Source organism: Schistocerca serialis, chromosome 5 (genome assembly GCF_023864345.2).
Source record: "Schistocerca serialis cubense isolate TAMUIC-IGC-003099 chromosome 5, iqSchSeri2.2, whole genome shotgun sequence".
Taxonomy (NCBI): domain Eukaryota; kingdom Metazoa; phylum Arthropoda; class Insecta; order Orthoptera; family Acrididae; genus Schistocerca; species Schistocerca serialis.
Window position 1 is genome coordinate 244132578 of NC_064642.1, and position 24542 is coordinate 244157119.

The 24542-nt window shown below is 44.7% G+C and overlaps 1 protein-coding gene across 4 annotated transcripts in view; it reads left to right on the forward strand.

The window, feature by feature from the left end:
* LOC126481662 (FH1/FH2 domain-containing protein 3) overlaps window positions 1-24542 on the forward strand; it is a 650693-nt gene that overhangs the window by 2456 nt on the left and 623695 nt on the right. For 3 of the 4 annotated variants that reach the window (XM_050105589.1, XM_050105590.1, XM_050105586.1), the window contains exons 2-4: window positions 4590-4839; window positions 16570-16807; window positions 20902-21164. In XM_050105589.1, the coding sequence (XP_049961546.1) occupies window positions 4638-4839; window positions 16570-16807; window positions 20902-21164 (703 nt within the window). In that variant the 5' untranslated portion in view covers window positions 4590-4637. The remainder of the gene's footprint in view (window positions 1-4589; window positions 4840-16569; window positions 16808-20901; window positions 21165-24542) is intronic. The other variant, XM_050105587.1, reaches the window with a different exon arrangement.

The following is a 24542-nucleotide window of genomic DNA, read 5'->3' on the forward strand; positions in this document are numbered from 1 at the left end:
CGAGTTTTCGTCCAACTAGCAGGTCTCCTGTGTTCTGCACGTTGCTTACGCCAGTGTGAGTGAAGTATTAAGAATGACTCGCTAATCAGAGAAAGAGAGTTTCGAAGCAAATCAAGAACTCTAATTTCGGTGAACGGATCCCCTTCCATATGGAGAGTTGACAGGATTATAGACAACACACAAGGCTTACGCATGCCGCATAGTGCCTTCGCCCTGGCGCCTCTCAGCGGTAAAGCCACTGCAGTCGTGAAGTAATTATCACCTCTAGCCATATTTTGTTGCAAAGACTTTAAAGCACCCTCTACATCTGACCTGTGTATCGTAGTGTAATACTTTACATTTTCAACAGTGTAAAATGGCTAAAACTCACTGCAACAAGCAGAATGTATGTAAAAGTCATAAATTACCTAAAAGTTTGACTATCTAAACCATAAGTGAAAATTTAGAAGAAAAAATGAGCAATGGGATAAATGAATGTTTTTAGCTCTTACACGCAGAACTTTTTACTTCATCCCAATGTTTTTTTGTTTTAACATGCGTTACGCCCTCGCCATCAGCAGATCGATAAGAGGACATTCACAGTGGTAGTTGCAAAACGCAGGCGTGGTAAGCTTTGACGAGCTGCATAGTATCTACATTTTTTTATATCCCGTAGTCTTTGAACTAATGATGGCGATGGCGAAATGTTTCAAATGGAAATTTGTAAAATAAAATAACTGTGATCTTACAATAATTCTGTGTTTAAGCCACAGGTACGATACTGTATTATTATAGATTAACAACCAACTTAAAATAACCCATGATGTTATGAAACATGTATACATGAAGGGGAAATAAATTGATACTGTCTTGCCTAGTGCAACGTTTGAATACTAGTTGTTTCTCTGCGAGTGTACAACTCAAATGACCGACAGTATCCCTAACACACTCTAAGACAGAGAAAGGCGTTCCACCGAGGAATCACCCGAAAGAGACGGAAATTGGTAGATGTGGCGTACATGTACATGTACGGCGAGAATTTCGGAAAAACTGGATGTTTTATTCAAGAGAAAGAGCTTCATAAATTGAGTTTTGGGGCTCAAATCCAAGAGGAGACTCATCACTGAAAACAATTCTACTCGAGTCAGTGAGATTCTAAGCCCCAATAGCCAGAGAATGCGTACCTGGAGACACCCCAGATAGCGGTGAGACACCATCCTGACTGTCACGCGGCATTCAGCTCGACAGCCAGATGTGACGGTCTGGTGTGCCATTTTTTTACATAGCGGGACCCCTTTGGTTGTCATCCGCGGCACCTTAAAAGCACAGCGTTACGTCGATGATATTCTACGCACTGTTTTGTTGCTTGTCATGGCAGGCCATCGTCGGCTTGCATTTCAGCAAGATAATGCCCACCCGCACACGGTGAGAGTTTCTACTACTTGTCTTCGTGCTTGCCAAAACCTACCTTGACGGGCAAAGTCGCGAGACCTCTCCCCAACTGAGAAAGTTCGGAGCATTATAGGCAGGGCCCTCCAACCAGCTTGGCATTTTGACGATCTGATGAGCCAATTGAACAGAATTGGACATAATATCTCTCAGGAGGACAGCCAACAACTGTATCAATCAATGGAAAGTCGAATAACTGTTTGCATAAGGAACAGAGATGGACTGACGCGGTATTGACTTGCTCAGTTTGTAAGACCCTTTCTCTTGAATGAATCATCTAATTTTCCTGAAATTGTAATCATTTGTTTGTCTGTACATGTACATCACATCTACCGATCTCCGTCCCAGTTGGGTAATTTTTTGCGTGGTGCGTCTTTTTTTTCTCAGAGTGCATAATATTTTCAATGTCAGACTAGGCTACGATCACGTAAAGAGCGCGAATGAACTTAACGGGCCGTGCGGTTAAAGGCGCTGCAGTCTGGAACCGCAAGACCGCTACGGTCGCAGGTTCGAATCCTGCCTCGGGCATGGATGTTTGTGATGTCCTTAGGTTAGTTAGGTTTAACTAGTTCTAAGTTCTAGGGGACTAATGACCTCAGCAGTTGAGTCCCATAGTGCTCAGAGCCATTTGAACCATTTGAACTTAACGAGCTGTTGTATTCGTACCTCCATTATTCTTCTCTCAAGATCTCTTCACGTCGCGACGAAACTTTTCTAGGTTCTCCTGTCAAGATTTTATATTACATCTGATGTAGGTTTTTCCATAAGACTTCATCTGTCAGTTGAAATTTTGCCTTGTGCTCTGTCTTGTACAATGTCTCCTGGAAAGTCTCTTCATGAAAACAGCTGTTTTTTGTTAAGAGCGAAAAAATGTGAATACTTTTAGCCCATTTATAATTGTTAGTTCTGATTTTACTCCCTAAAATTTAGTCGCTTCTACCTGAAAGTTTATGTGATTTCACTGCAGTATCTACATTTGTCTTGAATTCTCTTTTCATTCGCACTATTTGCAAGATAAAAGCACCTCTGCGTTCATAATAGGTACACCCAATCATTAAAGCGCACCGCCGGCCGTGTGGCCGAGCGGTTCTAGGCGCTTCAGTCTGGAACCGCGTGACCGCTACGGTCGCAGGTTCGAATCCTGCCTCGGGCATGGATGTGTGTGACGTCCTTACGTTTAAGCAGTTCTAAGTTCTATGGGACCGATGACCTCAGATGTTAAGTCCCATAGTGCTCAGAGCCATTTGAACCATTTTAAAAAGCACCATTTCCTTCAAAATAATAAAATAATTTTAAAAATTGTAATATATGTTTAAAGTGGTCGCCCTGTCTCTCTATGTACGTTTGTGATCGTGAAACCACAGTCAATCTCACTTTACGCCAAACTGTAACATCCGTTGTTTCAGTATTCAAGCGTACATTTTAATCCTGCTAGCGTATCGTTTTGGGGCTATTTTTATACGCTTTCCCTTCTATATATCACCGTAGGCAAAAATCACTGGCAGGCAAGACATTAACTGGAAGTTACAATAAAAGAAACGTCAGTATTGACAGTGGTTCGAAAGAACATTGACCCGATAGCGTGGCTGTCATAAAACGCGCACCAAATTCCATTTCTTTACCTCGAGGACGATGGTGATGCCCCACGTGAGAGTTTTCACGGTACCAGTGGTAATTACTCTGGATACTCACATGGACACAAAGGTAAAAACAAGCTTCGTCACAGTGTCGGGTCGAGTTTTACATCCACAACGACTTAAGCAACAACTCGCAACACTTGATGCTCTTTTTTTATCAGCTGTAAGTAATACCTCAGCACATGAATCTTGGTAAGTTTTCAGGTGTAAAGACCTAAGTACAGAATGACCGGCTGTATTTTTAACACCTATTTTTTGCTGAAGCGACCTGACAAATTCTTCGGGCTAGCAGTCACTTTCTGCAAAGTGCTACCTGATGAGTTACAAATATGCTTAGAATTGGAGACACCGACGATGGGGCGCTATTTTGTTACCATCTTCTAAGGATTAATTTTTGCAGGAATGCTAGAACTAGGGAATTGCTCATGAAGAATTTCACGAATCTTCTTACCCCTCCTTCTTTTTTATTAAAAAAGCTGTACGCCCATGCTGTTTTGAGTCATAATGATACGAGCGTTTATTAGCTCATGTACGGCCACATTTTTGCCAGAAACAAACAGTTTCGAAAGTATTTCCGTACTCTTTCCCCACAGAGCTCTTGTTGGTGCTAACTTGTCATTTGCTCTTCTTGCTCCTTTATCGGACTTATCATTCAAACGTTAACACGTGAGATGCAACATAATCGTTCCTGTGCCATAGCGGCAGAGAGGATAGCTTTACCTGTTTCTGGATTCCATAGACTCTTTGTTGATTCATCATTCGATTTATACACACCAGCCAGAAAGAACAAACCAAAACAGCCTTCAAGTGTAGTTTGATCTGATTCTTCCCAACTCTTACCATACATCTTTGGACCCTCATTATTAGTCATTTCCATTAAAAAAAATGGTTCAAATGGCTCTGAGCACTATGGGACTTAACATCTGAGGTCATCAGTCCCCTAGAACCTAACTAACCTAAGGACATCACACACCACAACACTCTAATATTATGGATCATAAGATTTAGAAAAGAGGATAACTCTCGGCACTACTATTCTTCAGGTACAGTTTCGATAGGAGTGGGGTCGCCATCCTCGTTTTTAGCGACGAGACACGATTAAAACTGTAACTATTCCAACACCAAAGATAATTACCCTACCTGCAATCGAAAGATTCCGAGATCCCATCACTGTATTTGGAAATGCACATCGCTAACAATATATACACCGATTCCAACTGCTTCCTTCCAACTTCAGCAGAAATATCCGCATAGCCAAAACAGGGTAATCGTTCATAACTACAAGGGTGGACATTCACTTCAAAGTCCAGGTACTTTAATTTCTCACGGAAACAATCACATTGTAATAGCTACCATTAGGCGCCACCAAAAGCCAGGTAGTCGCTCCACGGCGGGCCCACGAAGGGGAATAAAACGCCCGTCCCAAAAAGAATCCCGTCGGCAGCTGTTACTCTGAACCTCCTCTCAATGGACTCGCAATTGACCCTCCGCAAGTGTGCTGATGCTACCGTCTCTTGTGCTCAGGAGCCTGTGGAGAAGCCGGCAGACAGGGAGGAGGCCAAGTCGTTCCTGATGCGTGCGCTGGCACCCGTCACCAGCTTCTTCCGCGGTTCCGGCGAGGCTGCCACGGACAAGGACAAGGACAAGGACAAGGAGAAGCTGGCGCGACACATCCGGCACGTGCAGTCTGGGGAGCGCGCCTGGTGGCTGGACCCCAACGCCGAGGTGCCCGAGGGTGTGGCTCGCATCGCCAGTAGCCACCAGCTGGCCGGTGGTCGGTATTCTGCACCATTTGTCTACTCAACACCCTGTCTGTACTCCACACCCTGTCTGTGCTCCATACCCTGTCTGTACTCCACGCTCTGTCTGTACTCCACGCCCTGTCTGTACTCCACACCCTGTCTGTACTCCACGCCCTGTCTGTACTCCACGCCCTGTCTGTACTCCACGCCCTGTCTGTACTCCACACCATCTGTACTCCACACCCTATCTGTACTCCACACACTATCTGTACTCCACAATATTTTGTACTCTCCACCCTGTTGTACTCTCCACCCTGTTGTACTCACCACCCTGTTGTACTCCACACACTTTTGTACTCCTCACCCTGTTGTACTCCACACCCTATTGCACTCCACTCTCTATCTGTATTCCACACCCAGTCTGTACTCCACACTGTCTCTATTTTATTCTCTGCCTGTACTCCTTACCTTCTCTGTATTCCATACTCTCTCTGTCCTCCAAACTCTCTCTGTTCTGCACTCTCTGTCTGTACTCCACTCTGCCTGTCTGTAACACACGCCCTGTGCTTCAGGTCAACATAGCTGTCTTCCTTGATAACACCCTTTACATCTAGACTTGTCAGACAATTCTCTTCTATACGAACAGACATAGTATAAATTTTACATTTGTGTAGCCATAGTGTCTGCAGTTGGTTTAAATTATTAAAGGTATTTCAAATCCATCTTTTCAACGACTAAAAAAATATGTATTTATTGAACTAAATGAGTTTCGTTTTGATGACTTAAAATATTGGTAGTTGTTTAGAGTGAAACATATTTACATTTCTGGTTTGCTTCTACATCTCAAAACAGTTCGTTACAAAAGGTATCGAAGTGTGACGTTTACTATGTATGAAAGATTTTGTGTGATCTCCACTTATATCTGAACTGTCATCTTCTTGCACATTTCCCAGATATTTCTTCGTTTGTCACTGATTTTTTGGCCTAATTTCACGTTGGCTGAAGCAATGCGCATTTGTTGACGACAAACACGACAAAATATTGCACCACCACTGTTTACTTACCTTCCCCTGGCTAGACCTATGGTAGTATGATGATTTCAACTTATCTACTAATTCTGGTTACCAGTCTTCTTTAAAAAGTTCTTTTTATGAATGGTTTGCCAAATGTCGAATGATTTTTGTTCATATGTACACTGTGTGCCAAAAACGTGAAGCACCCAGAACATGTGACCAGATGTCAATATAATTTCCTGCAAGTAAACAACACTGGAGGGTAAGTAAATTGTTAGAATTGCAGTTCTCTGTGACAGGTATAATGCCCATTAGAGTGCATAAGTGTTGTTCATGTTTAGTGTTGTTGCCATACATGCTAGGGTACGCAAGAGGCTGAAAACCGTCGGATGTTGAGCGATCAATGTAAAGGACAGAGATGCTGTTTACTCGTGCGAGACAACGTTACCAGGACATAACAGTGTTTTTTAGCCTCATTGTGGGCTCCACTTGCCCGAATGGTCGAAGAGCGCAATATCCAGATTTGTGGGGCATTCGCATGTGACAGTGGCCTAATGTTGGATTGCAAGGGAACATGAGGGCAGACATACACGTCACCATTGTTCTTGTTGTGTCTAGACAAGACAGCCTAGACACAATGAGAGGAAGCCGAAAGGCACGCGCTAAGCTAAAGCAGGATGGCGTGAGGTCTGAAACAGGATACGTAATGAATGCTATAAAGAAAAGTACGTAGCTTCTGGAATACTTAACTTTAATCCATCCTTCTGGTACATCTGGAGATTGTGGCGATACAAGTGAGACTCTTTAGATACATGCAATGTTACTAATGGTGCCTTGCTAGGTCGTAGCCATTGACTTAGCTGAAGGCTATTCTAACTATCTGCTCTGCAAATGAGCGAGGCTTCGTCAGTGTGCATCGCTAGCTACGTCGTCCGTACAACTGGGCGAGTGCTAGTCCGTATCTCGAGGCCTGCCTTGTGGTGGCGCTCGGTCTGCGATCACACAGTGGCGACACGCGGGTCGGACATGTACTAATGGACCGCGGCCGATTTAAAACTACCACCTAGCAAGTGTGGTGTCTGGCGGTGACACCACAGTTCTAGTCGACCACGTCTCATCAGCACGAGGGAGGATCACTGTATTATGTACCAAGCACATCGGAAACTTTTCACATCTGCCATTCGAGAACAACTCCCGGAACCATCGCAACATTCTAAGTCATCCCACACCATTGGTCAGAGACTACAGCTGTCGGACAAAGGAATTACCGTCCGATGCGTAGGCTGCTGTTAACACCACTGTACAAAAGGCTGAGTTTGGAGTAGTGTCCTGACCAGGAAGCATGGACAGCTGACGAATGGCGTCTCATTGTGTTCAGCGATGAACCATGGTTTTCATTCTAATGTTTTGAAAAGGCACAGCTGTGTTAGTACCGGCGTCACTGTTTGGGGCGCAATAGGGTATGACTTCAGGTCATGGTTAGTAGCGACTGAGGGAACTCTAGTGGCACATTGATAGGTCACGAACATTCTGCGTCCTCATGTGTTACCCCACATGCCACAATACTGAAGCGCCATTTCTCAAGAGGACAATGTCCGTCCACACGTGCGCACATGACACGTGTCACTATGCACTGTCTACATGATGTTGAGATACTGCTGTGGCCAGCAAAGTTCCTTTATTTGTCCACAACAGAACATGTGTGGGGCCATCCCGGACGTCATCTCTGCCCCAGTGGCAGTACCCAGGACCAGTTAACAAAAGCTGTAGGCCAGTTTGCCTCACGAGAGGATCGAACACCTTTATGACACCCTACCCAACCGAATCAGTGCATGTGTCAAGGACAGAGGAGGAGGAGATTAGTGTTTAACGTCCCGTCGACAACGAGGTCATTAGAGACGGAGCGCAAGCTCGGATGAGGGAAGGATGGGGAAGGAAGTCGGCCGTGCCCTTTCAAAGGAACCATCCCGGCATTTGCCTGAAGCGATTTAGGGAAATTACGGAAAACCTAAATCAGGATGGCCGGAGACGGGATTGAACCGTCGTCCTCCCGAATGCGAGTCCAGTGTGCTAACCACTGCGCCACCTCGCTCGGTTGTCAAGGACAGAGGGGATGCAACGTCATCCTGATAAGTGGGCTGTTACTGCCAATTTCTTTGTAAATTTGGCGCGATATGGTAATGACTGAAACAACATCACGTACCATCTCAACACGTGTGATTTCATTTCCATTCGTCATCCAGTATTGGGGGCCCCACTCTTTTTTCAGGCATCGTGTTTATTTTAAACATGCAAGTAAGGTGAATGAGCAGTGTGGACGTCAATGATTTATATGGAAACTGGGGATGTGGGATATGCAAAGATGAGTACAAGGTAGTGAATAGTGAGTGCAAGGTATTTGGTCTATGATATCCCTGTTTATGGTTATTTGAACGATATTGGGTGGTTTGCAACAAAACACAGTCTGGATGGCGCGTATTTATTCCAGTGATTGGTTTCGCTCGCATTATGTCATCTTCAGATCTAAAATATGGAGACTGTGGAAGCTGACACTAGCAACAGACGAACCTGCAAGCTTCATGGTTTTTCATGGAGTTGAATATGACAATCCGGAATACGAACAGTCATCTTTATTCTGAAATACTTTTCACATAAATATTTATTTTATTATATATTTTGGTATTTAAAACTGTTATATTCAATCTCATTCTCCGTAGCCCATTGTCTACCAAAGGAAACTGTTCTGCTGTCAAGAAGTAGTATGAGACTTCATTTTTAGTTGCAGGGTTACTTATTAATTGAACTTAACGCGAATAAGAGCGTAGATTTCATGGTGAAGACACTTCTACAAAGAACAGAACGCACATTAGTTTCAGTAATAAGCCATGTAGTCTAACAAGGGAAGTGCGTGACCTCGAACGTTCAGAACTGCACGAAAATTTTCTTAAGAATAAAAAACACTCATCCCAAAAACACAGGTATGAGACAATCGCATACCAAACTGGGCGTCTTGTCCTGGGAGACATTTGAATGATCATCTGTTCAAGGTGTAAGAGACCAGCTTCGTAACTCAGAGAAAGAAAATGTCGATATAATTGACTACTTTGCAGAGTGCCGGGTAGTCCGTTCCAGAAGCGGACAACAGCAACAGAGGATGAATTTTCAGACGTCTCTATTTTATAGATGAGCTCAGCTAGGAAACTAGATAAGTTAGATCTTGCATTGGTGTTATGATGGGATGACAGGTACTTGACGTCTAATGCCAAGTACTGAGGCATATATACAATGTTAATCATGTAAAACTTGCACCACAAATATTGCGGAAATGGAAAGTGCTATTGGTGTGCGGTTTTCACAAAATGGGTTGGTTGTCAGAACCTCGGATTGTTAGCTAATAAAAAGACTGTAATAATACTTAGAAAGTGTATTTTTTGTGCAAACATACACTTTTTAAAGGGAACAATGCCTATTGATGTTAACAAACTAAAAGTACGGCAAATCAGAATGTCAGTGGTGTTTATTGCAGGACGAGATGTCGTATTTGAAAAGTTTCCACACCGACACTTGTACAACAGATGAGCTAGCGCACACAGAGAACACCACGGGCTCATACACTAATTATATGGATTCTGACCAGTAATGAGACAACTCATCATCACAAGATGTGTTCAAAATAACCGCCGGCAGCGGCAATACACGCTTCCAGTTTGGTATGGCACGACAGTTGCTCATGTGCTAGCATTTCACCGGAGATGTCCAAGTAGGCTGCAGTAATACCTCGTTGCATATCATCGGATGTAGTTGGTATCTCCTTCTAGACAGCGTCTTTCAGCTTTACCCACAGACAAAAGTCTACAGGCACCAAATCCGGGGAAGAGACCTATGAATCCAATCCAACGATTGGGAAACAATTCGTGAAGACATGCTGTAGTACTACGTGCACTTTGGGCTGTTGGTACCCCATGTTCCCCATACTCTGCAGAGGAACGTCTTTTACCATACGTGGAAGACGATCCGTTAGGAGGCTGCGATGCTTTTGCGCGTTCAGTATCCCTCCATGAAACACAGGCCTATGAGCTGATGGTTCACTATCCCAAACCTCACGTTTACACTCCATGGACGCCGACGTTCCACCTGACAAAGCCAACACGGATTGTCAACAGACCAATAGTACATGTTTCGGCAGTTTACCTTACCATCTACATCTACATGGATACTCTGCAAATCACATTTAAGTGCCTAGCAGAGAGGTTCATTGAATGATTGGTAAATGTGGCTTCATCACTAAACAAGATACATGATACATCTGGAGTATTTCCATGCAGCTCTTGATGGAGATAAATATGATAGGGATGGAACCTGTGTCGATGAAGAATGCATAGGACACTTGCCTGACTCATACCACGTCCTCGTCCGCTTGCATGAGAGCTAACATGCGGATCAACTGCAATAGCAACAAGAACATTGATTTCCTCCTCTTCTGCCGTCAGTTGTTTCCTTCTGTTAAGTTGTCTAGATGCTACACTAGCAATTTTACGTAACTAGTTGAAGAGCTGATAAATATTTGTCAAGATGGTCACATCTATTGGGATATCTTGCCGCTTACACCGTACAAGAACGAACTGCATTCTTCCTACACTCTCCTTACACCATAAGCATGTTGGTATTTGCTGCATTGATAAATCCCATTGTCCACCCACAACCTACTGCTTAGACTGCCACACACTAAATGACTAGCAACTCGCAAAGCACTCAAGGATCACACAAGAACACTGTAAGCAAACATAATAACATCGTACCTAGCAACGACGCAGGTTGAATGGGCACAAACAAGCGTCGGTGTGAAAACTTTTCACAGAACGACATCTCCTGAACGACTCTCACTAGAATCCTGCAACAAACACCACTGACACACTAATTTACGCTACTTTTTGCTTGTTAATGTCAATAGGCATTGTTTCATTCGAAAAAGTATATGTCTGCACAAAAATACACTTCATAAGTATTACTAAAATCTGTTTAATGTCTAACAGTACAGGCTCCTGATTACCAACCCATTCTGTCAAAACCGCACACCAATAGAACTCTCCATTTCCTAATATTTGCGGTGTAAGACTTACGTGATTCACTTGTATAATTAGGTGACAAAAATCGTGGGATAACGATGTACACATATAAATGAGGTGATTCGTATGTAAAGGCTTCCGACGTGATTGTGGCCGCACGACGGGAATTAACAGACTTTGAACGCCTAATGATAGTTGGAGCTAGACACATGGGACAATTTATTTCAGAATTCCTAAACGAATTCAATATTCCGATATTCACAGCGTCAAGAGTGTGCCGAAAATTCCAAATTTTAGGCATTACGTCTCACCATGGACAACGCAGTGGCCAACGACCTACATTTACCGACCGAGAGCAGCAGCTTTTGCATAGAGTTGTCAGTACTAAAAGACAAGCAAACCTGCGTGAAATAATCGTAGAAATCAATGTGGCATTTACCCTGTAGGACAAAGCGGTGAAATTTGCCCTTACTGGATTATCCCAGCAGGCAACCGACGCGAATGCCTTTGCTGCAGCGCCTCTCCTGGGCTCGTGACCAATCGGGTGGATCCTAGACCACAGTAAAACCGTGCCCTGGTTCTGAGTCCCGATTTCATATGGTAAGAGCTAATGGTAGGGTTCGAGTGTGGCGCAGGACCCACCAAACCATGGAACCAGGTTGTCAACAAGGCACTGCGCAACTGATGGTGACTCCATAATGGCGTAGGCTGTGTTTACTTGTAATGCTTTGGGCATATTGATCCACCTGAATCGATCATTGACTGTAAATTGCTCTGTTCTGATCCTTGGAGGCCATTCACAACTATCAATGGACCTCATGTTCCCGAGCAACGGTGGAATCTTTGTGGATGACATGTCACCGGGCGACAATTGTTCGCGATTTGTTTGAAGGACACTGTGGAATATTCGAGCGAATGATTTGACCACCTAGATCGCCCGATATGAATTCCATCGAACATTTATGGGACATAATCAAAAGGTCATTTCGTGCACAATGTCCTGCACCAATAGCACATTTACACTTATGGACGGCTATAGAGACATCAAGGCTCAATATTTCTGCAGGGGATTTGTTGAGTCCATGCCACGTCGAGTTTCTGCACTTCGCCGGGAAAAGGAGGTCCGACACGATATTAGGAGGCATCCCACACTGAGGAGCTGATGAAGTAGATAGACCGTACAACAGCCAACTTAAATGGGCGTTTGAAGTACTGAGACAGACGGATGTTGCAGATGTAACGCACTCAAGCGTTCATAGTTAGTTGTAACTGTTTAGTGTTTTCACTACCCGTGCCGCGTTGAACTAAGTATCAATAGTGTTGGTTTGGCGTAATGACTGATTGCACAAGCGTATGTTTCACATCCTGTGGAATTATATTCCGACAGTTATTAAGAGCAGAGGCAAGTGGAAGCCTTCCTGTATGTAACGACAGTATTTTCTACCTATCTGAGATGCTGATGCTCCTCCAAAGTCACACCCAAGCACTTCACCGTGTTGTGACCTGATGTTGGGTACGGTTAATGAACAGGAGAAACTTTTCGCGGAATTCTGAACTCATTAGTTGATGATGGGATATTAAAATTATTTCTGACTTTTTCGAATTTAGTTTAGGTCCTAAGTTTTGTGCTTATCTCTCCACTGAAGACAGGTTATCAATCATCTGGATCTCTATCTTCAGGCCTGACACTTACGTAAATCTCGAGGTTATCATAGAAATGATATTTACAGGACAGTATCGACGAGATGTCATTGACATACAGGGAGAACAGTAATGGACCAGGAATGAGCTCTTTAGCTTTCATGAGAGAACATGCTTGCAGGACCACTTTTCATTCCCACAGACAACATTCTGCTATCTCTTTCTCAAACTGCTTTCAAATCACTATCCGAAAATTTTAGCTGTCACATTTTTCTGAGTATTGTGTCGAGTTGACGGTAACAAATGCTTTGGTGGAATCTGGCAGTGTTAATATTTTGGTCTCGCGGTTTTCCGTGGCATATGTAAGGTCATCAGCTACACTAATTAGTGTCGTGTTTCTGCTGTGGTGCCTACAGAAACCGGACTGATATTTGCCATGTACAGTTTACGTAAGTTTTCAATAATTTGATCGTGAACAATACATTCAATAGCTTGAATGCAGCGGGTAAAAGGCTTCTTGGGTGGTAACCACAACGTGTTTGTGGGTTTTCGTTCTTAAGAATAGGTCGGACTGTGCGTTTTTCCCATTGAGTGGAACATATCTCGCTCACAAAAGAAAAATTAAATATGTCTGTCAGGCCTGGGTTGGGTTCTTTGGGGAAGAAGACCAGATAGTGAGGTCATCGGTCTCATCGGATTAGGGAAGGATGGGGAAGGAAGTCGGCCGTGCCCTTTCAAAGGAAGCATTCAGGTATTTGCCTGGAGCGATTTAGGGAAATCATGGAAAACCCAAATCAGGCTGGCCGGACGCGGGATTTAACCGTCGTCCCCCCGAGTGCGAGTCCAGTGTCTAACCACTGCGCCACCTCGCTCGGTCTGTCAGGCCTGGTACAAAGCTGTCCATAATATTCTTTCTCAATATAATTCTGATGCTGTCGTCGACAATCGCTTGAGAAGAGATTCCCACTTCTGTTTATCTCGCTGTGTTTATTGTAAAGTGTTTTAGATGGAAAGTGTCAGGGTTAGAAATGTAGTCTGGGGATTCTTAGTGTGATAGTTATTTGCAGTCTGGGGACTGCCTAGTGATAAAAAAAGTCACATAGTTCTTCAGCTGAGACCTTGAACACCAGTTTCTAATTTTGTCTTTCCTGCAGTCAAGCTACGGAGAGTCCACCATAGAATCGCAGGGTTCGAGTCGCTGCACACAACGGAACGAACATGCCTGGTTTTCACATTAAGGACGCTCTGCTTTGTCGCGTTTCGCGTCTTTGTGTGTTCTTCGTAGCGCTCCGGTTAGACTTGTCTTGCTATTGCCAGTCTGCATTTTTTATCCTCTTTATTTATAGCATTATCAGTTACTTTGTTCCTCAAACAGTAAAACTCCTCTACTACTATAACTATCTCATTTCCTGATGTAATTCCCTCTTCACTGTCTGGTGTTTTTTCTACATGTACATTTCATGAGACTTGTTTTGCTTCCGTTGATGTTCATCTTATAATCTCTTTCCGGGACACTATCCGTTATGTTCAACTGAGCCAAGGCCTTTGTTGTCTCTCACACAATTAGAAAGTTAGTGGGAAATCTTAAAATTTTTATTTCTGTTCCTTGAACTTCAATTCCTTTTCAGAAGTCGTCTATAACTTAGTTTACTGTCTGCTCAATGTACTGATTTGGTGGACGTCTCACTCCCTTCTCAAACACTGCCTTCCTTTCATGTCCTTTGGATCAGAAGTGTAGTCCGTCCACTGTACAAGTTGTACATAATCTTTCGTTCAACTACGTTTTATTCCTCAGATCTTCAGAACTGCAAAGATTCCAACCCTGTTAACGTAATGAAAAGCTGTTTCTGTATAGGCGCAGTTTAGTCCGTTGTCGAAGAAGTTTTGAGACTGGATTAATAAATATAAAAGTTAAGATGGTGGTCTAAATATCTCCACACACACACACACACACACACACACACACACACTCCTGAGTACAACGCGCAATACGTTACGTTCACACAATCATGTGAAAATGTCAGATAAATCTCCTTCGGAATGTTGTTCAACTAGCGCGTCACATTGGCTTGAATATTGGTTTTGTAGTCAAAGCGTTGACCTTCACGTAAATTTCAGCACTTGTCGTTTTTTTGTGGTAGGTTCGTATTGATAACAGCAAGTATCTTCGTCCACGATGAGGCTGGAGACTTCGCGTCGTTGTTTTTCTTCGGAAGTCAAGGCGTAAGGGACAAACGTTGCACACACTGTTATCTTCTTCAAAACATCTGGAAAATGTATTGAACATTTGATTTAGAGATGTTGCTTCTTTGCGATTTGTGACGAAAGGACGTTGGCAGACTACGTGCGCAAGTCCACTATTTAATACTGCCTGCTCACAACTCACTGGTCGAATGCACACATCTGTTGTTTACAGTTGTTAGTTCAAACTACCACCTTAGTTACCGTTCACGTCGCTTATACACAGGAATAAAATCAATTTCGGAACGTTTTGGACGGACGGAGTATATTTCATACGTCTATGCCGTACAGTGCTTTGTACAGAATATATGGCATCCGAGATGTATTGTACTGTCTCCTCCCCTGGAGAATGGTGCAACCGAGATTTATCGGATAATGTACATTTTAGAAAAATCTGTAGGGATGTTGGCTGGATTTTCGTCTGTTTACAGAAAATGAATCCACCATTTAATTCGTCCTTTACGGTTTTTCTAACTGCAATATAGGCTTGCCTCCATAGTGGGCGGTCACTATGTGTGAATCCCGAGGAATGTGGTCAATTCCCGGTACTGCCAGAGCTTTCTCCTCGGGTGAGGGAGAACAAGAATTAATGCACTCATTCACTTGAGGCCAATTTAGGAGCTACTTTAACGAGAAGTAGCGGTTCCGAGAGTCGGAAAACAGACAGTTGCTGCAGTTCTGACTACACATTTTAGCATTCCGTATCCAAAGGAGTTGCTTGCAGATAATGACAGGACGACCAACCAGCATCGTGTGATCACCATTGCGAAATTATTTTCCTTTTTAAACTGCTGTTCCCGATAAAGAGAGAGACAGGTACACTACTGGCCATTAAAATTGCTACACCACGAAGATGAAGTACTACAGACGCGAAATTTAACCGACAGGTAGAAAATGCTGTGATATGCAAATGATTAGCTTTTCAGAGCATTCAAACAAGGTTGGCGCCGGTGGCGACAACTACAACGTGCTGTCATGAGGAAAGTTTCCAACCGATTTCTCATACACAAAAAGCAGTTGACCGGCGTTGCCTGGTGAAACGTTGTTGTGATGCCTCGTGTAAGGAGAAGAAATGCATACCATCACGTTTCCGACTTTGATACAGGTCGGATTGTAGCCTATAGCGATTGCGGTTTATCGTATCCGAAATTCCTGCACGCATTGGTCGAGATCCAATGACTGTTAGCAGTATATGGAATCGGTGGGTTCAGGAGGGTAATACGGAACGCCGTGCTAGATCCCAACGGCCTCGTATCACTAGCAGTCGAGATGACAGCCATCTTATCCACATGGCTGTAACGGTTCGTGCAGCCACGTCTCGATCCCTGAGTCAACAGATGGGGACGTTTGCAAGACAACAACCATCTGCACGAACACTTCGACGACATTTGCAGCATCATGGACTATCAGCTCGGAGACCATGGCTGAGGTTACCCTTGACGCTGCATCACAGACAGGAGCACCTCCGATGGTGTACTCAGCGACGAACCTGGGTGCACGAATGGCAAAACGTCATTTTTTCGGACGAATCCAGGTTTTGTTTACAGTATCATGATGGTCGCATCCGTGTTTGGCGACTTCGCGGTGAACGCACATTGGAACCCTGTATTCGTCATCGCCATACTGCGTGAAAATGTAATCACATGTCAGTTCTAGTATAATATATTTGCCCAATGAATACCCGTTTATCATCTGCATTTCTTCTCGGTGTAGCAATTTTAATGGTCAGTAGAGTAGATCCGGCACCCTCGGCCTGTTCAGTTAGGCAGGGAGGACTGAAGCGAGGTTGCGCCGCTGCCAGCAGGTGTGTCCCGCACGCCGAGCGCGGCGCAGGTGGCGGCCGGCGGCGGGCTGGCGCGCGCCCCGAGCTCCAGGAAGCTGGCCGCGCTCCAGAGGGCGCCCAGCTCCCAGCGCGTGGGGCCCGGCTTCCGCATCCGACCGCAGCAGTCGGGGGAGCTGCCCTGGTGGCTCTGCAAGGACGCAGAGGTGCCCGAGGGCGTCGTCAAGCTCGAGACCAGCTCCAGCGACGAGGACCACAGGTCAGTATCAACACTGTGCCACACATTCTGAAAAACCTAGTCCACTTTTCCATCCACCAGAGCAGTCGTGTCAGATGACTAGACAGTTCTGCAAGGATGTCGAGGCGCCCGAGGGTGTCGTCAAGCTCGAGATCAGCTCAAGCGATAAGGAGAACCACAGGTCAGTGGCACCACTGTTCCACAAATTCTGATAAACCCAATCCACTTTTGCATCTAGCAGAGCAGTCTTGTCAGGTGTGTAGACAATTCTGTAAAGATGTTCGAGATCAGCTCCAGCGAAGAGGAGGATCGCAGGTCTGTAACACCACTGTGCCACAAATTCCGAGAGACCTAGTCCACTTTTGCATCCAACTGAGTAGTCGTGTCGGATGTGTAGGTAATCCTGCAAATTTTTCGAGGTGCCCAAGGGCGTGCTCTAGCTCGAGATGCTCCAGTGACGAGGAGGATCGCTGGCCAGTACAGACACTCTAATACACCTACTGAGATATTCAGTCCACTTTCGCATCCGGCTACAGCACTCGTGCCAGATGCTCTGGTGATTCGGCGAGGATTCCAAGGTGTCCAACAGTATCATCGACAATTGGACACGCTCAGCACGATGATATGTATCACATGTTCATATCAGCACAGCAGGCCTCAGCCCACTGCATATCTAGCAGGTAGCATCCAATACAGTTATGAGAGCAGGCCAATGTTTCCTTCAAAACACAGCATCCGTGTCTTATATCACAGATCACACTGCCCCCCTCCTTCGCACACCGTGCCACATTTTTCCTAGGTATCCATGTTCAACTATCAGAGGGAGGAATTGTTGAGTATTTTCTTCTTTATAGTATGGCAGGAGACTTTACTGCCTGCCGGAGTGGCCGAGCGTTTCTAGGCGCTACATTCGGGAACCTCGTGACCGATACGGCCGCAGGTTCGAATCCTGCCTCGGGCATGGATGTGTGTTATGTCTTTAGGTTAGTTAGGTTTAAGTAGTTCTAAGTTCCAGGGGACTGATGACCTCAGAAGTTTAGTCCCATATTGCTCAGAGCCATCTGAACCATTTTTTTGAGACTTTACTTACGCCTGCAGCCCCATTTGATTTTCGTGGTTCCAATCGATAAAAACGGAATCCTTACAGTATGACTTTGTTGTCTGTCTGTCTGGTTGTCCGTCTGTCCGACTGTTAAGAACCCTTTTTCGCAGGAACGAGTAAACGTAACAAATAGTAAGGTCTATGGTACCTAGCCGATGTGAAAACTTTAAGCTTCCACGTCAGTGCAGTCAAAAGATGCGGCCATTTACGTCTCATATTTTGATGTCTTGCCAGTATCGATATCGATAACAGGCAAAACTCGATTCCCGGGTTGGATGAACTATCTGTATACTCGTACATTGTTAAGTTTGCACGGAACCCTCGGTGCTCGAGTCCTACAAGCACTTATCAAGATTTTTCTTTTCAATGATGGGCCATTTGAATGGTTGGATGTTATCATGTATCTCTTCCTAACCTGGCTAACTTTTGTTTATCTCATTCTGACTGTCATACACCCATCTTGGACATGAACATCATTGCGCGATACATGTTGTAAACCTATCTTTCATCACGCAGTTCACTAAACACAACAAAAACTGAGTTCATGACAGGAGTTCCTACTTATGGAATGTTCCATTCCGGCAGCAAAGTGATGACAATATCAGTACCGATAACGAAGCTAGAATAAAAACGGTTTGGATGTGATAATAGCAGTGATCCAGATTCTGTATGAAATACATGCCATTTCACTGAATGCAAAGATGCACAATTTTTCCCCTGTTTGTTATATGGTAATGGGCGCTGAACAATAACAATGGGACAACTCGATGCTGTGGAAATTCGTACGCTGTATTGGATAGCTAATAACTGATACCTCATCAGGTCACAGTGTCTTCCTCATCTTCTTGTTCCTATGGGGCGTAGGGTGACAGTTCACTATCGTAATGAACCATTCGCTTTCCGGCCGCAGATACATTATTATTTTCCGTACTTCCTTAAATTCCATAGCTGGACGTGTTAGAAATTTTTCACTTCAAATGCCATCTTCAATCTCACCGGTGTCCACATCCACAATACGTAATATTCGGTGTCTATATTCATTGCTCCAACTCTTAACTTTTCACTAAGACAGAAGTGTAACACGTCGATTACATAAGTTAACGTAGGAGACAACGTTCATTACTGTTCCTCGCTTGTTCCTAAAACTCATTCCAGAATCCAAATCTAAACATTTGTTTGTTTGTATGACATCACCTTCACGAGTACCACATAGATTCATGAATATTATATTTATAAAAATTTGGACATAATTCTGAATAAACTCATTAGCTTCAGTCAGTCCTAAAATACGCGATGTGTTCATAAGGGAGTTCATCTAGAACCATGTCGAGTGTTGCCGAATAACATGTTACTGCAGCTATATACACGTATTCCATATCAGCGACCTCAGTAGTCATTAGACATCGTGAGAGAGCGGAACTCACGGACTTCGAACGTGGTCAGGTGATTTGGTGTCAACCATTCCTTTCTTTTCCTTATGTTAACGTGAAGACACTACCTCCCATCACCAGTAACGATACAGGATAAGAATGGTCGGTATTGTTCACGAATCAATTGATGACGAGCAAGCAGATATGCGCGTATTGCCACCCGCAGATTTTTGTGATTTTGGCTTACCCACACACCCGATTTTTGAACCTTCCCCCTTGCAGGTAAATGTTGCGAGTTCTCGAGCACAGTGACGTTGGTGGCTGTGGATTTATGCATTTAAACGATCTTCATCAAACACCGAAGGTCTTCTTGAACGTGGGGAGTCACTAATGTCAAAACGATCCTGCTTAAAAACGTGGAAACCATTTTCTCGCCATGCTCTGTCCATTGGCGTTATTGTCATACACGGAGCAAATATTTCCGACTGCTTCCCCTGCTGTCACCCCTCTAATATACTCGAACAGAAGTATATGGCCGCGCGGGATTAGCCGAGCGGTCTAGGGCGCTGCATTCACGGACTGTGCGGCTGGTCCATGCGGACGTTCGAGTCCTCCCTCGGGCATGGGTGTGTGTGTTTGTCCTTAGGATAATTTAGGTTAGGTAGTGTGTAAACTTAGGGACTGATGACCATAGCAGTTAAGTCCCATAAGATTTCACACACATTTGAACATTTTTTTAGAAGAATATGTCGGAAATTTTTCGATTTCTCCACTTGGCATTCCATTTTCTAATATCCAGAGCTCCACTTACTATTTCGAAGTGACAATACGTAAACTGAAATAACAACAGCGAATTACAATTAAAAAATGACAATCGATAAATAAGACCATAGCAATTAGAATACCAACATGCGAAACAAAAACGCTACGAACATACGCACCAACCTAATAAAACTAAGGAATTAAATAAACTAAAAAAGTCAGGTGTCAAATAACTCCAGCACACAGTAGTGTCAAAATTCGTACAAGGTTCAGTCTTCAACACCGGTTTTCCTCTTCGCTTCACGAGCGGTCTAGGGCGCTGGTCCCGGCGGAGGTTCGAGTCCTCCCTCGGGCATGGGTGTGTGTGTTTGTCCTTAGGATAATTTAGGTTAGGTAGTGTGTAAACTTAGGGACTGATGACCATAGCAGTTAAGTCCCATAAGATTTCACACACATTTGAACATTTTTTTAGAAGAACATGTCGGAAATTTTTCGATTTCTCCACTTGGCATTCCATTTTCTAATATCCAGAGCTCCACTTACTATTTCGAAGTGACAATACGTAAACTGAAATCACAACAGCGAATTACAATTAAAAAATGACAATCGATAAATAAGACCATAGCAATTAGAATACCAACATGCGAAACAAAAACGCTACGAACATACGCACCAACAAAACTAAGGAATTAAATAAACTAAAAAAGTCAGGTGTCAAATAACTCCAGCACACAGTTGTGTCAAAATTCGTACAAGGTTCAGTCTTCAACACCGGTCTTCCTCTTCGCTTCACGAACGGATTGTTAATTTGTATGAATGTCACAAGTGAAGTATTGCTGATTCTACGACGCTGGCATAGTGTACGTTTATCTCGCTTGCAGTAAGGCGGACAGCGGGCGGCGCTCGCCATACGACAATGTGCCGGACACCGAACCTGAGCCCGGCGTCGGGCCCGACGTCGAGGCTGCCCAACAGACCGGCGGGACGGCGCGCAGGCGCAGCCGCGGCTTCATCGGCGCGCACACCAACATCGACGACATCCTGGGCAGCGTCGCGTCGCTCGTCGAGCCCGCCATGGGCGTCGCCAGGCTGCGCCGCCGCCAGATGGGTCTCGCCGCCGAAGACGACGACGAGGACGCTCAAGGTAACCACCGGCCACAGCCCTGGCACTGTGCGGTGTCGCCTGTAGTGCTGAGGCTGTACACCCTCCCACAACAGATTTAAGTAAACAAGCACACCAGACAAACAAATGGCACCCACAGCAGACACCCTGCCAAGGCCTTTCTGCCTTGATATACTGAGATGACAGAAGTCATGAGACAGCTATATGCACATATACAGATAGCAGCGGTATCACTTACACCAGGTATAAAAGGGCAGTGCATTCTCGGAGCTGACATTTGTTCTCAGGTGATTCACGTGATAAAGTTTCCGACACAATTATGGCCGCACGACGGGTGTTAGCAGACTTCGAACGCGGTATGGTGGTTGGACCTAGATGCATGGGACATTTCATTTCGGATAATTGTTTGGGAATCAATATTCTGACTTGCGCAGCGTCAACGTCGTGCCGAGAATCCAGATTTCAGGCATTACCTCCCACCACAGACAACGCGGCGGCTAACGGCCTTCACTGAACGACTGGGAGCAGCGGCGTTTGCGTAGAGTTGTCCCGTTGAAAAATGGCACCAGAATTCTGCCGCATGAGAGGTAGCACATGAGGCCGGAGGATGTAAGTGACGTATCATTGTAGCGTCAGAGTTTCCACAGTTACTACATGCCGTGATCTGAAGTCACACTACTGGCTCTGCACACCATGATGCGAGGAGCAATACTGCTGTGCATATCCAGAACGTTGGAAGATAGAACCCCTCTCTATATCGTTGTCATACTACCTTCCGATGATCATCTGGCGCAGTCGCAGCCGCAACTCATCGCTGAACACAATGCAAAGTCATTCACCAGAGCCTACGCCTCCTGATCACGGTACCACTCCAAACCCAACCGTTTGTCTTGTGATTTACACAACGAACGGCAATTCGCTTGTCCAGGTGCTGGTAGTCTCCGACCAATGGTGCACGGTGAGACAGGATGTTACAGGGAGCCTATTACTTGTTCTCTGATGGCAGACGTAGTTGTAAAGGGGCTACAATGTGTTTTGTGGACAGTACAGCCATTCTCCTTAATCGTGGCCGGATTTTGTCGACCAGAACCTTGACGAGTATGCCTGCGCTCACGTTGCCATGCATTCCGACATCGACCCACTACCAAATCCGAATGCCCCACGAGTCTGGATGCTGCAGGATTCGATCAACTGGTCGAATGGAGAGCCCTTTCACACACTGTCAGGTGCTGATAAAGCTGTCTCACGTATGCACTCAGCATCTCCATGTCGTTTACGTGATCATTCAACATCTGACACTGTTCATGCTCCTTATATACACTATCCAGGCTACGCAACAACACTAAGCACGAACAACACTAATGCACACTGGTGACCATTCTACTTGCCAAGAGAATGGCAACTATAATCTTCTACACACTTGCCAACGGTCTGTAAGAAGTTACAATTACTTCCGACCATATCTTCTGGATGCTTCACATTTTTTGTCAGGCAGTATGTATGTGTAACATGCTTCTGCACTTTCTCTTTTTTTATCCATATATGACCTACTACTAGCATATGTATGATAAAATATCCATATAAATACAAGGTGCCTATCTCTTAGTACGCTCATGGTTGTAAAGCAATGTCACTTTCTATATTTACTAGTGTTTCGTTCTCTCTGTCACTTTTGCCACATCTATTGGCATCTAGCGTCACGGTTTTGTAATTGGTTAGGTCAATCTGCCTGGTGTAGCGTCCTGGCAGTCGGAAACCTGACACAGGGCTTCCCAGGAGGAATGATCAGTTTTCAGATATACGACAGGAACGATCATTCGAAGCAAAAAACTCTAGTAAACGCGGGCTCTCAATTGCGTACCTTAAGCTATAGGAACTATTTCATCTTCGATACTGTGAAACAAATCTCTTCTACTGCAAGTTCCGTGCTTTCCATATTTTGAGTGGAGATAATACGGACAAAAGCAAGAAAAAATTGTCAAATAAACATGGGCTCTAAAATGCATACATTTTGAGCTGTGAGAACTTGTTCAGTAGAGGAGATGTGCTTCACAGTAGCTCTTAAGACATGCGCTTTAGAGTCCATTTTACGGGACCCTTTTTTTTCTTGTTTTGGTCCATGCTGTCACCTCTCATTATACGGAAAGCAAAGAACTTGCAGAAGAATAAATTTGTTTTACAGTCGTAAAGATGAAGAAGTGCGTATAGCTCATAAGTAATGCATCTTAGAGCCCACGTTTACTAGACCTTTTCGCTTCGAATTATCATTCCTGTCATAGTTAAATAGTGATTATTTCTGGGACACCTTGCATGTGTAGCCCTACCTGGAGACGGCTGACCTACCGTTCACAGCGACAGAGAGTTTGAGACACCGCCATGAATGGACGTATGTCTGTCACCTGTACAGGTAGCTGGGGAGCGGAGTCATTGTGTAGCTGTGCTGCTGATCGTGTATTCAGTAAACGTAATCTCTTTGTGATAAAAATTTTGCTTCGTAAGGGGAGAGCAGCGCGTCCCCTTGCACCATATGCTGGGAAACTATATAAACGATTTCACTTACAAGGGGTTATTTGCATACAACTAAGTAAGAGGGACAGTCAAATGAAAACGGAACACCCGACACGATGGGACCATGGAATGGTTCAGCCGGTCGGTGTGGCCGAGCGGTTCTAGGCGCTTCAGTCTGCAACCGCGCGACCGCTACGGTCGCAGGTTCGAATCCTGCCTCCGGCATGGATGTGTGTGATGTCCTTAGGTTACTTAGGTTTAAGTAGTTCTAAGTCTAGGGGACTGATGACCTCAGATGTTAAGTCCCATAGTGCTCAGAGCCATTTGAACCATGGAATGGTTCCATTCAAAAGTAATCAACCCACGCGTCAAGACATTTGTTCCACTGGGAGACGAGACAATCAGTTTCTGTTTCGCAGAACGTGATCGCCCGCTGTGGGATCCACAACTGCACTCATTCTTTTCCGACTGAAACCGACGTCTATGCACATCTTGCTTCACGTCGCCAAAGATGTGAAAATCAGACGGTGAAAGATTCGGGCTGTACAGAGGATGTTGCAGTGTTTCCCAACCAAATTGTCGAAGCATACCCTTCACCGATTGACAGTGTGCTGGTGCAACAGGATGATCCCCTGCTCGTTGAGTTCCTCGAGCGTAGAACCACAGTCAATGCGGAGCACTATGAAGACACTTTGCAGAAACTGCGAAGCACCATAAAGTCAAAACGCTCAGGAAGACTCTCGCACTGCATTATCCTGTTGGACGATAATGTCAGCCCCCACTGCCAATCGGAAGAAGGCTACGCCTTGGCGATTTGGTTGGAAAACACTGCAACATTCTCCATACAGCCAGGATCTTTCATCATGTGGTTTTGAGATCTTAGACGGCCCG